Consider the following 16,128-nt stretch of genomic DNA (forward strand, 5'->3'; position numbering starts at 1 on the left):
GCTCAGGGCCCACTCGTGGTCTCCTTCCCTCCTTGGGACCCCGGGGCCAGCGGCATAGGGAGGCCTGAGGATATTCTCCTGTAGGGAGAGTGCCTGCTTTCCCCAGCTCCTCTCGGCTCCCCCGGCAGGCCGGACTCGGAGAAGAGTCTTGATCCTTTGGGCTCCCCACACTCACCGGGCCCTGGGCTTGGCAGAGAGGCCCACCGGGGTTGGGAGTCATCACGAATGCCCTGGGCCTCTGTGGCCCCGAAAGGGGGTGTGACAGCCTGGGACCGGGTGGGGAGCTCAGGCACACAGACTGCTGGGGAAGAGTGGGGGCCAATGGCCCGGGCACCCCAGCCTGGGAGTGTGGCCCATGCCCCAGGATCACATGGGCACATTCAGGGCTCCTCGCAGCACACGCCGTGTACGTGGCCTCCTTTGCAAAAAGGATACACAGGAAGTAGGGGATTGGCCGGCAGCAGACCCCAGGCAGGGGCGTTCCTTCCCCCCTAGGGGAGTGGTGGGGCAGAGAAGGAGCCCAGCTGCTTGTAGGCCTCCAAGGACCTGAGCCAGGGCACCCCAGCCTCTGCAGGGTGTCACAAGCTGGGGTCTCTCGAGCTCCTTCTCCAGACCCTAGTGTGCCAACTGATCCTAGGTGTGGAGACAGGAGTGGCCTCAGCCACACAGCGCCCCGGATTTGCATCTGAACATCAAACTGACAAAAGCCAAGCAAGAGGAACACTGTTCCCGGGAGTGGGGCCTCCACCGCGGAGTTAGCACTTGGGAAGTTCAGCTTTCCCCAGGGAAACACACGGCGGCCTTGAGTGCGCTACCTTAGAAGCCACTCTCGTCCTTACGCTGGTGCCTTCCCAGCAGGACTTTCCAAGTTTCCAAACATTTCACCAAGAGCTGAAGTTGTGGGGAGGGGGAAACTCAGATGAGGGAGTTTTGGCCTCAGCCGTCAACAGTTTAAACCTGGCGTCCCTGCTTGGGCATGGCTTCCTGCAGCGCCGACTGCACTAGAACCTACAGATGCAGAAGGGGGTCACTGCAGGGGCCCGTGGCCTCGGAACCCCAGGGAGGCAGGTGGGGGTGTCTGGGGGAGCTGGCCAGGCCTGGGGAGGCCCCGGATGTTCGGTGGGCAGAGAGCTCCGCCCTTGAGCAGAGAGGGAGGAGACAGAGCGCCCTGCTTGTATAGAAACGGGGCAGATGGCACCCAGGTATGTGTGTGCACAATTTTCTGTTCAAGGACAGTGTCTCTGAGAAGACAGGGCCACTCGCTTTGTAAAGGACTTGAGAAGTCCAGGCAGGAAAAGAACGTTCTGTTTTTGTTCTTGAGCACATTTCTACCATCTGCATTTTCTCCCTGAGCTGGAATTTCTGCAATCATTAAAGAAAATCTCCTTGAGCGTTCTAGGGCTCTGGAACTGGCCGCCCACCGGTCCTGCGCGGAACCCACCTGCGGTGCGTGAGGAAGCTGCCGCTGACGTGGCCCGAGCCGTCGCAGCCCGGCGTGGGGCAGGACATGCCTTCCGTCTTCACCGACTTCCAGGAGAACTGCGAGCCATTGAGGTACCCATCTTTCTGCCGCTTGGCCGCCAATGGGCACCCCGAGGCGCTGCGGTGGGACGCGTACTTCCCCGTGATGTGGCCTTGACCGTCACAGCCGGGGACAGGACACCTGGACGGAGACAAGAGACAGGGGACGAACTGCCTTTGTGTCCCCGACGGGCCAGTGGGCTCCACCACATAGCCAGAGCAGCCTGGCTGAAGAAGAGGACCACGCGTGACGACTGGAGCAGAGGAGAAAGAAGAGGGAAAGTTGCCCAGAGATGCCACCTAGTGGTGTGGGGAGATAGTTCACCCTGGCAGAACCACCCGGGGCCGCTCAGGGACAGCAGCCCCCAGCCCTTTTTATTTTTTGAGACAGGGTTTCACGACGTTGCTCAGGCTGGACTTGAACATGGAATCCTCCTGCCTCAGCCTCCCGAGTGCTGGGATCACAGGTCTGCGCCACCGTGTCCCGCTCTTGCACGGCTTTTGAGACCTGGGCACTGGTGCACGGCAGACACTTGCTGGACAGGGGGCTGTCCCGGGAGAGGCAGGGTGGAATTGAGGGACTGTTAAGCCGGCATAGCAGTAAGATCGTCACTTGGATGTTGTGTTCACTGCCATCTCACTCTCCCATGAGCCTGCCTTCCCCACGAGCTCTGTTAGGGAGAGGAAGTTTCCTGTGTCTTTGGTCACGTGCACGGCAGCCGGTGACACCCTTGGGACTCCTTGGCTTGGTCTCCCTGACCTCATCGGATGCCCCTGTGCTCCAGGGCTCTTCCTCTCCTCGAGCCACCCTGAGCACCTTGGCCTCAGAGGGCCCCTACCTGATGGGTTCCTGATCCTCTTTGTCTTCTTTGCTCTGTGCTATCCGGATCCCGCTCTTCTTCGCTCTCGGGCACCCTGAAAGGCTGAAGGAGAGATGCGAGTCAGAAACACCTCTCTTCGATTCGGGAAAAGTTTCTGTCCTGGCCACCGAGAGGGCGAGGGGCAGGGGGTGAGGGAGGCCGGGCAAGCTCACTTCATTTTCTGATCTCTGGAAGGAACAGTCCTCATCCAGCCCCTGTCAATGTTGTCCCCTACTCCTCACTTCTGAGCCGTCCCCAGTGCCTCGGTGGCAGGCAATCTTGGCTCTGTGGATCCATCTGCTGGCCCTCGGCCCTCCCCAAGACATTGGGGCCATCCCTGGAGCCCTCCCTGTCCCCGACTTGCTGTCCTCATCTGGGCTCCTCAGAGTGGCTGTCCCAGGGAGAGGCAGCCATGCGTGTGTGCACCTGTGTCCCAAGCCCTAGCCCAGGGCACTGCATGGAGCCTTGACAGCTAGGTAGCTGCTGGAAACATGGCCGAACAGACACAGGAGCAGGGCGGCAGGGTGGCTGCGTTCCCCCCAGTGCCTGGTTGTGTCCCTGCTCGTGCAGGAGCCACCGTGCTCTTCCTCAGCGTCCTGGCCACACAAGTCCAGGGACTCGGGCACTTGTTCTCCTGAGCAAGGTTTTATCACAGGTGGGACACTCTCTGTGACTCGCTTCTTGCTGATTTTCATGCTTGATGAAAACAAGAGGCCTTTCCCTACCCCTAGCCGAGGCCCAGAAAGTCAGGGACATGCAAGGAAGACTGGTTCAGTGTCTAAATTCAGTTAAATCTCTTTTTCTGCCTAAAAAAGTGGACCTGAAAGCCAGTTGTGCTGGCACAAGCTGTATTCTCAGCACTCTGGGAGGCAGAGGCAGGAGTTACCTCAAGTTTGAGCCCAGCCTGGGCTACTTAGCTACTTAGCAAGACCTTATCCCCAAATAAAAAATAAAAGGGCTGGGGTGGAGCTCAGTATGAAGGCCCTGGGTTCCATCCCCTGTGCCAAAATAACAGAACAAACAGGGCTGGGGATTTAGCTCAGTGGTACCACGCCTGCCTTGCAAGCGCAAGGTCCTGAGTTCGATCCCTGGTACCAAAACAGAACAAATGAAAAAAAAACCCCAAACAAAACAAAAAACACAGACATGAAAATGGACCACACTGTGGCTACCCGGGGTGGGGGTGGGGCATGGCCTGGAGGTGGTATCGATGCACCCCAGACAGACTGCTGAAAGGTCACTCCCGCCATTCAGAGTGGTCCAGGCGTGGTGAGTGTCTGAACATGAGGAGGAGACAAGTGAGGTGCCTGACACAGGAAGGAGGCAGGGCCCCTCAGGGCCCAGAGGGCAGTGCGGAGAGCAGCCCGGGGTTCCCAGTGAGCCGAGTCCTCAACCCTCCCCCGCCCAGTGTGCTGGCGGAAAGGGGCCCAGCCTGCCACCTCCTGCTTCAAGGTGGCTTCTCAGGATGGGGACCTGTCTCTGTCTTCAGGCAGGGTCTCTCTCACTCCAGGCTTCACTTGGTGAGAACACAGTCACAGCTGCTGGGAACCTGAAGACGCCTCTCCCTCCTCCTCCCTCTCTTTCTCCTCCTCCTCCTTCTCCTCAAATTGGTGATTCTGTGGTAGGGGCCTCAGGAGCTCCAGGGAAAGCTTCCTCCTTATGCTCCATGGGCCAACAAGCCTGATGTCTTCACTGTACCCCCAGGACCTGATGATGCCTCCATTCACTCACACAAGGGCTTTGGGGTACCTGTGTGGATGCCCAGAGCATAAGGGAACTGAGCAGCAGATGGGTCTGTCTGGAGGGTGGATGTTTTGTATCATAAAAGATCTAAAGGGCCCCTGGAAGGAGGATGCAGGAATCTATGGGCAGGCGAGCAGCATCTGTGTGCCCTTGTTTCCTCTCATGACGGGGTTCATGAGCCTCTCGGGGTCAGGCTGTGCATGCCAGAGACTCAGCACAGTGCTTCCTACATGGTGAGTGCTCAGTAAACTGCGTCTTGTGTTATTCGAGGGGTGCAGTTGGTTGGTGAGATACTGGGGTGCGGAGACATTGCTTCTGCCCTGGAGTAGCAGCCCCAGGGCTTTGGGGTCTCCTGGAATTTGCAGGATCCTGTTGCAAAGCCCAGCAATGGCCGGGGGCAGAGACGAGGGGAGGATGAGTGTGCCTGCTGGAAGCAGGAGGGCAGGGTGGTCCTGTGTGTGTGTGTGTGTGTGTGTGTGTGTGTGTGAAAACTGCCTCAGCAGGAAGTCCTGGTGAGGGTCCGAGAAGAGTCCCACAGGAGCTCTGGGAGAAGCTCGATGTGCCAGAGAGAGAGGAAGCTGGAGCACCATGAAAACCATCCAGACACAAAGGCGAGCTGCAGTCGGGCCCTCGGATAGCCAGGGCCCGCTTTCCCAGATGTCGCCCCTGAGACCGTCAAAGTCCACTCCAGGCAGGCAGGTGTGCGGAGAGGTGGCTTTGCCAGACAGCACGGGCTCCAGGCCCATCCCTGACTCTGGGAGGCTCAGATTCCTCCCAGTCAGACACCATGACTGCCTGACAGCAGCAGGGCGGGAGGAATGGCCAGGAAGCCCCCTCCCCCAGTTCCTGGAGCAGAGAGGGCAGTGCAGCCAGGGCACAGAGGCCACCTGGACCCCAGACCGACCTCCTGCTTCGAGCAGAGGGGGACAGCCCCAGCACCAGGAGTCCTTGGGACCAGTGGCAGGCTCGGGCCCTTTTCTGCTGCTTAGTTCTTACTGTAGCCCATGAAGCAGGAGATGCCCAAACTCAAAACTGAGTTGAATTGTGGCATATTTGGGAGGAAAGGCAGTGGATGATTAAGTTAAGTTAAGAAAAATTTTCTGTATAATTTGCAGGGCTAGGTGTTTCTGGGAAGACATCAGAAGAGGAACAGGCCTGTGGCCATCAAGATCCAAGGTTCTTATCTAACTGTTGGCTTCTGTTTGTCTTCAGCAGCCACCTTGGGTTTAGAGATCAGCCTGCTTCATTGCAAGCCCCGGGTTTGCTTTCCGGGGTCATTTATGTAAGAACTAACTGAATGCAAACTTTTGTTTAATAAAATGTTTGACTGCATTCAAACCTCCATGCAAGGGAAGTTGTTACTAGAATAAATGATATCACAACGTGCTCTTCTTTCTCTTCCCTAAATCCTTTCTAGGGCTGTATGCTGAGCTCAGATTTGCCCAAAACATAAACTGACTTTCCAATTCCAGCGATCAACCCTGGAAGGATCTGCTCAGCTTCAATTTAAACTTGTTATACTTGAATCCCAAGTTTGCGTTGTATAAATACCGTCTGTTATAAGTGGAATGAATAAAATTGTTTAAACTGATGAGTGAATTCAAATGATGTCAACCCACCTCTCCCAGATAAAACAGTAGAAAAACAGACATTTGGATAGGAAGTGACCAGGGAATGGACACTTTTAGTTGTGTGGATTTATAAAATGCTGGAGTTGTGACATTTCTAAGATAAGTTAAATAAAACTGACATAGAATGACCTTGACTTTTCATATTTAACTGGAGTGTTTTTTAAACTTTTATTGAATCTAAACCAGTCTGCTGACCTTGGAAATCCTTAGGAATGACCTCATCATCCTGTCCACAACCTGTGCTGCCCGTCCTGTGACTGGGGATCCCTGGTGGACAGGAGAGGGAGCATCTGGAGTCTGGAGTGCTGCTTGGCACCCCAAGCGCACAGGACCGGCCTACAGTCTCTGGGCCCGAGTGGCTACAACATGGAGAAGAGCAGAGATGTCTTTGCCGGCCTGGGGGACCCCGGTGAGCTGTGTGCCTGGGTGGCCCTGGGTGCCGTCGCAGCTGGTTCTTCTCACAGACATGCACGGGCTCAGCAGGGCTTTGAGCACAGAAACGTGGGTGCAGTTGGAACCTTAGGATGGTCACCATGTGAGTCCTGCCCTGGATCCAGCCCGGCCAGCTGGGCATCCCCACGTTGACAGCCCCGGGATCTGGTCACTCATGGGCTCATTGCACAGGCAGCGGATCTCATGACTCTCCAGATGTGCACTGAGTGGCCCTGAGACTGCGGGATACGACTAATCTCTGACTTGCTGTGGCTGTCCTGACCGACCTCCCTCCCTCCCTTTCTCTTTCCCTCTCTCTTTGCCTCCCTCCCTCTCCTTCCTGTGTTTGAAGCAGAAGTACTCTACTTTTGGACACACACATTGCAAGGTGAACTCTAGAGGCAGGAAAGGCACCGCACTCCTAACCTTAGTTCAGGGATGGGCTGAGTGCAGCCGTGTCTCACAGGAGGCTGCGCTGTTGGTCTGAGTTCGGTAACATTCCTGCCCTGACCCTGGCCCTGTTGGCCCTGACTTAATGACATGGGCCATATGATATGAGCCCAGGTAGGACTTTCTCCACGGTGTGGACAGTGAGCTGACAAAGACTGTCCTCTGCCTGAATTTGAGCCAGGCTCCTCTGATCCCAGCCTGACCTTGGGCTCCTCTCTCTGTCTGGGCAGAGTCCAGGGTGAGGGAGAATCCCACTGTGTCAGTGTGAGGAAAATCTCACCTTGGTGCTCTACAGCCCTGGCCTCACTCACCCGGCCTGCCTGCAGCAGTGACACTGACATGTCCCATCATGTCCTCATCCTCGGTGCATCCTTAGTGACTTCACATGGCTGTGGATCCCCACTGGTTCAGGGTGGAAGCCAGTGGTGGCCAGTGTCCACCTGCAGGACCCTGCTGTAGTGGCCCTGAGTCCCCCTTGCCATGTTTAATGATATTTGGGTGAATCTTTTTCTACAGCTCCTGTTGATTCTCTAAAATTAGACAAGTGCTGACACACTGTTCCCTGGCTGCAGTATGGATTCTTTGTGATTTCCTATGTCTGGTCTCTATGCCGTATTTTAGACTCTCCCATTTCTTTGGGGGACTGTACCTAGAATTTGGAAAGTGCAACATTTCTGTAGTATCCATTTCTGTAGCATCCTGCTCACAATAACTGTGCATCACTGTAGCTTGCTTGGTGTTTATAGGATTAGCTCTCAGCACGTGAGGATGCTGGTCTCCCAGGGACCTTTCTCAGAGATCTTACAACACAAGAGGAGGATCTTTCTCCTTTACTCCTTCTCCTTGAAAAGCAGCCTGCTGCAGAGCTGGAAATGTTTCTTCGTGGAGCCACAGGCTGTATTAGGGCTGGTGGGTAAGACCTTTAGGGACAGCTTCCTGGCCCTAGGAGCCCAGATCTTCAATTTTACCCCTGCAGCCAAGCTGAGCCTGCTTCAGAGCCCAGGTTTGGAGCTTCCACCCAGAGAGAGATTGTGTCAGAGGGGAAGAACATGTTCCAACATACCTCCGATGAGAAGCATAGTTGCCGGTGATGTGTCCTGAACCGTCACAGCCAGGTGTGGGGCACCTGCAGGAAAGAATGCAAATTGGATAACCGACTCAAGTGAAATCCAACCCAAGAACAATTAACTTCTTATCTGTCCAAAAAGTAAATCTTTATTCCTCAATCTTCCCATGGAAAGGCAGACTTGAGCTGGGAGCCCCCAGCCTAGTGTCACCATGGTTGCATCCAAACCTTCTACTCACAACCCCTTCTTTCCAAGTGCAAGGACATTTCCAGGAGGAGTGTGGTTTGTGTCTGCCTAGGACTCCACATACCTCCTTGGCCACTAGGCTGTGGACTCCAGAATGTCTGTTCCCTTCAAATACCCTGGGTCTCCTTCCCCCATCACTACTCTAAGTTCAGTGGAAGCCAGCTAACAGTGGGGTTTGTCATTACAGCAACGCACGTAAGAGGCAAACACAAGACAAGTTTACACTGTGGGCAAGATCCTGGTCTTAGTCAGGGGTCCCTGGACCAATTCCTACAGCTCCTGCCAGCCTGGGGGACTTGGGCTTCGGGATGTAGGTCAGTGACTGTCCCTGGACACTTCGGCAGGCTTGAGACTCCCTGAAATCTTTGTCATGTTCGATGACTGGGATTGCAGTGTAGGAGACAGACTGGGATGCACCCGGCCAAGTTGGCAGGGGTTACAGAATGGCCTGAGCATAGGACCACAAAATATTTTCGCTTTAAGCTGGTCCATCAATGTTGTGCTACCTTGAGTGTAAAAATTAAGGGACAAAAATTAAGAAAAAAATTTCTTCTTTCCTTTAGATTTGAAACCCTCCAAAAGTAACAAGGATGAAGGCCTATGATGAGCAATATGATCTCTTAGTAGTGCTGCTCAGATCACACTCTGTGCGCATCCCTACTCAGTGAGGGTCTGAAATCTTGTCAAAGGCAAAATCACACATTTTAAATATGACATAGACGTGTACTGCAGAGGCACCGCCCATTCCCCTTAGAACGTCACTCTGGGTAGTGGATGCTCGAGGTAGGCTGGCACAGTCCACCCTTTGGTGGTTCCCTGCAGATCAGATGAGAGTGTCAGGAAAATACAGCAAACTGGACAAACTTCAAGTGTGAATGTTGCACCTCGACACTTAGGTGTGTAAACAATTTTCAGCATTCAGGTATTTTCTATTTCCCCTTTAGTCCTGAGAAGGGAATGTGATTCCAGGTTTTAGAGCACAGAAATCAGTATTTTCCTTCTCTAACAACTTAAATTCAAAGTTGGAGCTCAATTTATGGTCCATGCCGTGGGAGAATAAAAACTAATTGAAGGAAGGGGAAGTGTAGGAATCTTGGCTGGGTGCCTGTGAATACCCTCAGCTCATCAGGAACTGGGATGTTTAAAATAGGAGCTTGCAGGGAAAAATGATTGTGGTATTTTAAAGCGAATCCACATTTCAAAGCAAGAACTCCAGAGCAGACCGTGGAGCTGATTTTTGATAAAGTGACAACTGTGTTTATGTACTAGATCCATGTAAAGCTGGATCCCAAGACCATCCAGTCAATTGCTAAGCATTTTCTCAGAATAAAGTAACTGACTGAAGTTAAGTACCTGATTTTCCAAAGGACACTTGGCCTGGATAGGGGGACAACCCTGGGATGCTCACAAGGGAGGGGAATTTACAGAGAGCAAAATCATTCTCAGAGAAGCTAATCTTTACCCAAGTGTCTGTTTTGGAAATGTGCCAACGTACATGTGTTCCCCCTAGACAGGAAGATATATTTGGTGGCCTTTTTTTTCTTAAGGAAAATGATTTATAAACTCTTCCTAAGTTAAGTATTTAGTGTAAATTTATGTAAAAGGTACTCTTTTTAATACGGCTACACAGTTTCCATGTCTTCCTTTGGTGGGGGTGAAGGGTGTTATATTTTCAAAGTTAAAGCACAGTTTTATAACTAATATGAATGAAAATCCAATCTCATTACCTATAAAAACCTCTTTGTAGCCATATACATGTTAAACTACCTTTTACAAATGTCTAATTTATTGTTCAGTAAGAAAAGGAGTGTTTTAACTTTCCTTTTTCACCTTGAAAACAGACAAACATTACTGATTTTGTTCATTTTCAGGGTTTTCACTGTGTTGGGAGAAAAAGAGAAAGAGGTCTTTCTCTCTTTAAACTCTGTTTCATTTCCAGGGCTCCAGGGTGGTTGGAGAGCGGGGGTGGGGCGGGGCGGCTTGCACCCCAGCTCTGAGACTAGAAGGGAGCCAGAAGGGGCCCCTATCTTTCTGTAAGTTCAGCTCTGCACCATTAGGTGGCGCCTGCAGACCACAGAAGGCTGCAGGGCACGGTGTGAGCTGGTCCTTCCAGAAGCTCTGGGGTTTATTTCTGTGATTGTTCAAGACCTTAATGCTTTTTAAAATTCTTACATTTACATACAGATTTCTTAGCTTTAAGAAATCTCCAATAAGTCTGTCTCCCTGTTTCCTACCGCCTCTCCTTTATTCTATGTGCACCAATCCCCTAAAACAATGGTACTTATGATGCATTCTAAACATGCACACTAATAAGAAAAAAAATTCTTTTGTGAATTAAAAATTAGAAATCTCAACATGCGCAGCACAGTTTTCTGCCATTATGGGTGAGGAAGCGATTGCTCATCTAACAAAGGGAATTGGTCTCTCAGAGGTCATGGGCTCCAGGATCAGAGGATGGAGCTGGGGTGGGATCAGTCGATTCACGGAAATCGATGGGTGCCCGCCCATCCAGTACAGTGCTCCTTGAGGCGGGCCCATGTGGGGCCAGCAGAATCTCTGAGAATGGAGTGGAAGGCAGCCTGTGAGCACAGTGTGGGTCTGAACCGCAGGAGCTGGGCTGCATTTCCATGGAAACAGGTCTCAGCTCCTTGCTGGAGGCTGCTAGCACTGGAGTGCCAGCTGCAGGAGCAGCAGAAGGGATCTTAAAGGACACTCTGTTCCTTCTTGCTTTCCTAGTTGTTACCGTGAGCAACAGTACTTGGGCAGGTTTAAGTCCTTATAGCTAAGGATGCAGAGTTGTACAACATCAAACACTTGGCCTTATCTATATATTTTTCTTTTCTAGTACAAAGGTACTGAGGGTAAAAACACTCAGAGGAAGAAACTGATGAATAAATAATCTTGAAATCTGTGCTTGCTGCCTCTCAGATATACTCAAGACAAAAATATTCTTGATCTGCTTGCACTATCTTGGTCTTACATTTGCCTTGACATTGAGCAACAATAACAGAATATAATTTTTGGTGGCACCTATTAGTGTCTGGCTGGGCAAATTGGTCTGGTATTAACATTTTTAAATGGTGATAGAAAAATCGTACTAAAATATTTTAAGCAGTGCTTAATTTGTGTGACATACAGATGCAGGCAACATCTTAAAAAAGAACAAATCCAGGAGCCCGCACAAATGTGTGCTTTCTGGCCTTGTGACAGTTGCTCTTTTCAGTAGTAGGAGCCATGTTCCTGTTGCCTTTGTACATCTAAGATGCCAGAGAGAGCCCCAAATCCGAGAGCCCCCTATCCCTTGTGCTTTTGGGTTTCTCTTTCTTATTCACTACTAAGAAAATACTGAACCTTTAAAAGAATTGTCATCAGATCTATCTTCTTAGAGGTCATCAGATATATCTTCTGACATTGAAGACAAATTTGATACCTGTGCCCTAGAATATATAATCACCAAAGCCAGCGGGGCACAGTGGTGCATGCCTGTAATCCCAGCACAATGCGGGGCTGAGGCAGGGCAACTGCAAGTTCCAATCCTGCCAGAGCAACTCAGTGAGATGCAGTCTCAAAGTAATTAAAAAGGGTTGGTGATATAATTGGGTGCAAAGGCCGTGGGTTCAATCCCCAGTGCCACAAAGAGAAAAAAATGTCATGCGATTTTGCATTGGCACACATCACAAAGATGGGACAGCCACCATGCATCTCAAATCTTCCTTTGATTTGTCCTCAGCAATACACAAACCTCTGTACTCAGCACTGTGTTTTTCTCCCCTTGCAAAACCACAGCCTGGAAGTGGCAGTAGCACTGAACCGCTGCTTCCCGCCTGGTTAATTATTCACCAGACCATCTTCCTCTCTCTTCTACCATCTCTCCCTCTGTTTTCCAAAAAGAAAGCAATGATGATGCTTAAATCAAGGCTCAGAGTCCTGTTCCGACATGACATTCTTTGGGATGGGCGTGGCCTCTGGTTACAGGACTGTGCACAGGAAGTAGGCTTGCTGTTGGAGGTGGGCTGAGCAGGGGACCCACTTCTCGCCAAGCCCATGAGCAATGCAAGTTAGGGACTCCCTACAGCACCCCAACAATGTGGGTCAGACAGCTGGGGATTCCTGTACTTGGAGAGTAGGGTCACACTGACAGGCAGGATGTCCCCTCTGTGCAGGGCCCTGGAGTGAGCTTCTCATTGTTATCAGGCATGTCTGCTGCATCCCACACACCATGCAGGAGAAGTACCGGAAGTAGTCCATGGCTTTTCCTCTTGATAGGGTCAATTGCTTACTTTAAAATTTTTTTTTTTGGTACCCGGATCGAACTCGGGTCCTTGCACTTGTGAGGCAGGCACCGGAACCACTGAGCTAAATCCCCAGCCCTTTACTTTTAAAATTTTGTAAACAAAGGCCGAGTTCTGCAGGCCTGATGGAACTCTACCTGCACTCTGATCTCCGAGGCAGCCTGCTTCCTGCTCAGTTGACCCCAGAAGCCTGGCTTAAAAACATGCCTTGATGTGGAGCTCAATGGCTAAGACACACAGAAAAACCCCGAGTATTTGAAACAAGGACATGAAATGCTGGATGAGGTATTTCGAAGAATCTCAAGGGGAGCCCTTGAGTAGGGTCTTTTTTATTCTTTTGTTACATGGCAGCTCTTATCTTAATTAGTAAAATACAAAGTATGAAGAAATATACTTTTTTCTCAGCGCCCTCGAATTTAAAAGAAATCATAAAAATGTAAAATTAGGCCTATAAATGTAAAATCATGTCTATAGTAGCTAACCCCATTTGGAAGTCAGAATGATTCTAGCTATGTGTATAATGTTTTATCGCATGCATGTAGTTCTAAAAGAATATTTATTTTCATTCTTTCTGCCATAAATGGGAAACAGGAAATGTAGAAAGGGACAAAACAAAACAAAGACATTTTGTTTCCTTTTTTTGGTACTGGGGATCGAACTTGGGACCTTGCGCTTGCAAGGCAGGCGGCAGAACCACTGAGCTAAATCCCCAGCCCTTTTTTCTTTTTGAGACAAGGTCTCACTGTGTAGTCTGGGCTGGCCTTGAACTTACTATGTAGCGCAGGCTGGCCTCAAACTCACAGCTATGTCCTGCCTCAGCCTCCTAAGTGCTGGGATTATAGGCCTGTGCCACCATACCTGGCTGTCGAATAAAGATATTAAAACGCAGACGATATATGCTCATTCTTACTCTACAGCTCTGCCACTCTGCCCCCAAATGGAAAGAAATAGGCAATTATAGGCAGTATAAACTTCTGGCCAATTTCTTAAAATATTGCCTAAAACTCCGAAAAGGACAGAATCTTATAAGTCCTTTTGCAATTTATCAGGTGCTCAAGACTTTCTCTTTCTTCAAAATACAATGTGAGGTATGCACATGCGAAGCTTTGTCCCTCCTTTACTCAGCACCCAGGACGGGGACCCCACGCTGGGCCTGCGTGCCCTCCTCGGGTGGACCCTCTCCCTGCCTGCCCTGCCTCTTCCTTGCTTCCCCAGCTGGGTATCTGGGGGGCAGACCTATGCTTCCCTGGGGTGCACAGGGACCCCTCGACCAGACCCCGTGGAGGACCCACATTGTGCTCGGCTCCTCAGACCCGGGACCCCCATGCTGGGAGACCCCACAGATACCCACACCCGCTGCCGCCAGCGAGGAGCTCACTGACTCTCTGAGCCAGGGAATGTGAAAACTGAGCTAACACTCAAAAGTCCTAGGTGGGACTCGTGGCTGATAGAACATTGGCACTGTGCTGGTGAGTGGGTGACTCAGGCAGCCACCAGGGGCGCAGGGACCTTACTGGCTCCAGGATGCCCAGTACAGTGGGTCCTTCAATACTGGGGATGAGTTCTAGAGATGTAGGGTCAGGGATATGCTGCTGCCCCAGGGTCACAGGGGGCAGGTGGGTAAACCCAGCTGGTGCAGCCTTCTGCCAGCACGCATGGGCAGTGTGTACATGGTGCAGCCAGGGCACACAACACATTGAGTGTTACCACCCTGAGTTCTGTAGGCGGCTAGAACACCATGGTATCTGTGTGTACATCTAGCCCTGTCTAAACATAGAAAAGTAAGGTAAAAATATGAAGCATCAGGTGTTTTCCAGCTCCCTGACAATGCTGTGAGACCAGTGTGGTGTATGTGGCCCAACATTGGCCCAAACATGGTCAGGTAGTGTGTGGCCAGCTGTCCTAGCCAGAGCACACATGACATTCTGCAAGGCTCACCTGACAGCGAGCTTCCTGCACAGCCATTGGCAATAGGTTTATTTTTGACTCAGAGCATCTGACCGGCACGGAGTGAATCCTGCCTTCCCCTGTCCCTGACTCGGGTGGCCCTGGAGTGGCCTGGGGGGTATACGCTGCACTGGCTTTTGGTTTCATCACTGGCTGATAAGGGGCATGGAACCCACCGTGGAGTGGCGAGGAGAGAGCCTGCCCCGCACAAGCTGCGTTTCTGCAGGACCCTCGAGCTGCTGGAGGGTTCTGTGGGTGCACGCCGGGCTGCCTGGCAGCTGTGTCTCATGCTGCATGCAGTGCTGTATTCCAGGTCCTTCCGTCATGCAGCCTAAGGTCCTAACTCATAGGTCATCTGCGTGGCACATGCTGCCCTTGCAGTTGAGGGTGGACACCTAGCTCAGACCCCTCGGTGCCAACACTGAAAACTGCTGGACAGCGGATAGCGTCCCAGATACATCCAGCAGTCAGGCGGCTCCTGTCCAGTGCGGCAGAACGTACCTAGCACATCCTGATGTCCCCTTCATTTAACAGGGTGTGTCCAGGGAAACTGCTGCCAGAGCACATGCACGTCCAGCAGCAGTGGGCCAGCTAAACAAGAGGCGGGGCAGCTGCAGTCAGAATTGGAATTGGACTCGGAGGACCCATGCAAAAAAAAAAAAATACAAAAGGTGACTGGCGCAGCTGACTCAAGGCCACAGAACCACCACTCCTCACCGCCAGCCCTCTCCGGGGTCAGGGGTACATTCAGGGCCTGACACATTCACCAAACGCTCCCGATGCGGGGTGGGGGCTGCATCTGACATGCATTGGGTCCCAGCCAGGGCTGGGGGGCTGGGCCCGGAAGTACTCACCTTCGGTTGCTAATGGAGGTCTGGGGCAGTCAGTGCCGTTTATATAGTGAGAGGCAAAGTGTAATGATGGCATGTAGATGGATGCAGGGGATTCCTTTCTGGCTAGATGAATGCATCTACTTTACCCTGAGATGGACCAGGGTGAGCTCTCTCACCAAGGTCCTACCTCTAGGAGTGGAAGTCATTGGTGAACTTATGCCCCTGATCTTGATGATAAGTCATCGACAGGCAAGGGTGAGTTGGTGCTCACCACTGACCACTGACTCATTGACTCTGTTGATGGGGACAGGACAGGGAGAGGCAGGGGACTGTTTGGAAGGATTTCTCCTTGACCACAACCATCTTCTCCACACCATGAACAGCAGGGCTGCATTCAAGATAGACGGAAATCGACCACATCCACAACGCTCCTCTGGCTGACACCGCTCCAGGCCCACAGGCAGCCACACACAGCAACTCACACTCCCCCTCTGCAAGGCCTGGCCACCAAGTCGGGACAGCTCACACTTGGTGCCCCCGACCTAAGGATGCAGACAGAGCCCAGAGTGCTGGAGAGCCCCGCTGCATTGAGTGTCCAAACCCACCGTGGCCCAGGAGGGCAATCCGTGTCTCTGTCCACGGATGGCTTAGCATGCTTGTCAGCTGAGTGGAGAAGGCATTTCTAGCACTGAAAAGCAGGTCAGCTCGCTCTGACCTTGGCCAGCCCTGGGAGAGGCGGGTTATGGGAACAGCAGGCAGGGTACACATGTTTTCTTGGTAGCTGGGACGATGCTCCTAATCTTTAACATTCTTCTTACTCTTGTTCCTGTCTGTTTGTTTCTATGTGTGTCAAGTGAATGGATCTTTTAGTTTTTGAAGTTCCTATCTTATCTCCCAGAAGAATCTTTTTAAAAATTCTAATCAGGAGAAATTAAAGGGTTCCACACTCCACATGCACCCTGTGTAGACACAACCTTAGGATTCTCAGCCTTCTCTCTCTTCCCCAGTGCTGCCTCCTGCCCTCTTCTCTTATTTATAACTCTCTGCTTTTAAAGCTTTTATCTTTAGTTTATTGTCTCCCCTTTAAGTCCTTTATTCTATAAAAA

The 16,128-nt window shown here is 51.6% G+C and overlaps 1 protein-coding gene across 18 annotated transcripts in view; it reads right to left on the reverse strand.

Annotated features, from left to right (window-relative positions):
- The window catches only part of Myt1l (myelin transcription factor 1 like), a 385,446-nt gene that overhangs the window by 16,046 nt on the left and 353,272 nt on the right, over positions 1–16,128 (reverse strand). For 17 of the 18 annotated variants that reach the window (XM_021247219.2, XM_021247217.2, XM_087199650.1 and 14 more), the window contains 3 exons: positions 7,701–7,763; positions 2,361–2,444; positions 1,442–1,663 (listed from right to left, as the gene is read on the reverse strand). In XM_021247219.2, coding sequence (XP_021102878.2) covers positions 1,442–1,663; positions 2,361–2,444; positions 7,701–7,763 — 369 coding nt within the window. Of the gene's footprint in view, positions 1–1,441; positions 1,664–2,360; positions 2,445–7,700; positions 7,764–14,690; positions 14,781–16,128 lie in introns of those variants that run through there. The other variant, XR_015446741.1, reaches the window with a different exon arrangement.

This window comes from Heterocephalus glaber, unplaced genomic scaffold (genome assembly GCF_053883595.1).
Source record: "Heterocephalus glaber isolate CG9 unplaced genomic scaffold, H.glaber_assembly_v1.0 deba00001724, whole genome shotgun sequence".
In the NCBI taxonomy this organism is placed as follows: Eukaryota; Metazoa; Chordata; class Mammalia; order Rodentia; family Bathyergidae; genus Heterocephalus; species Heterocephalus glaber.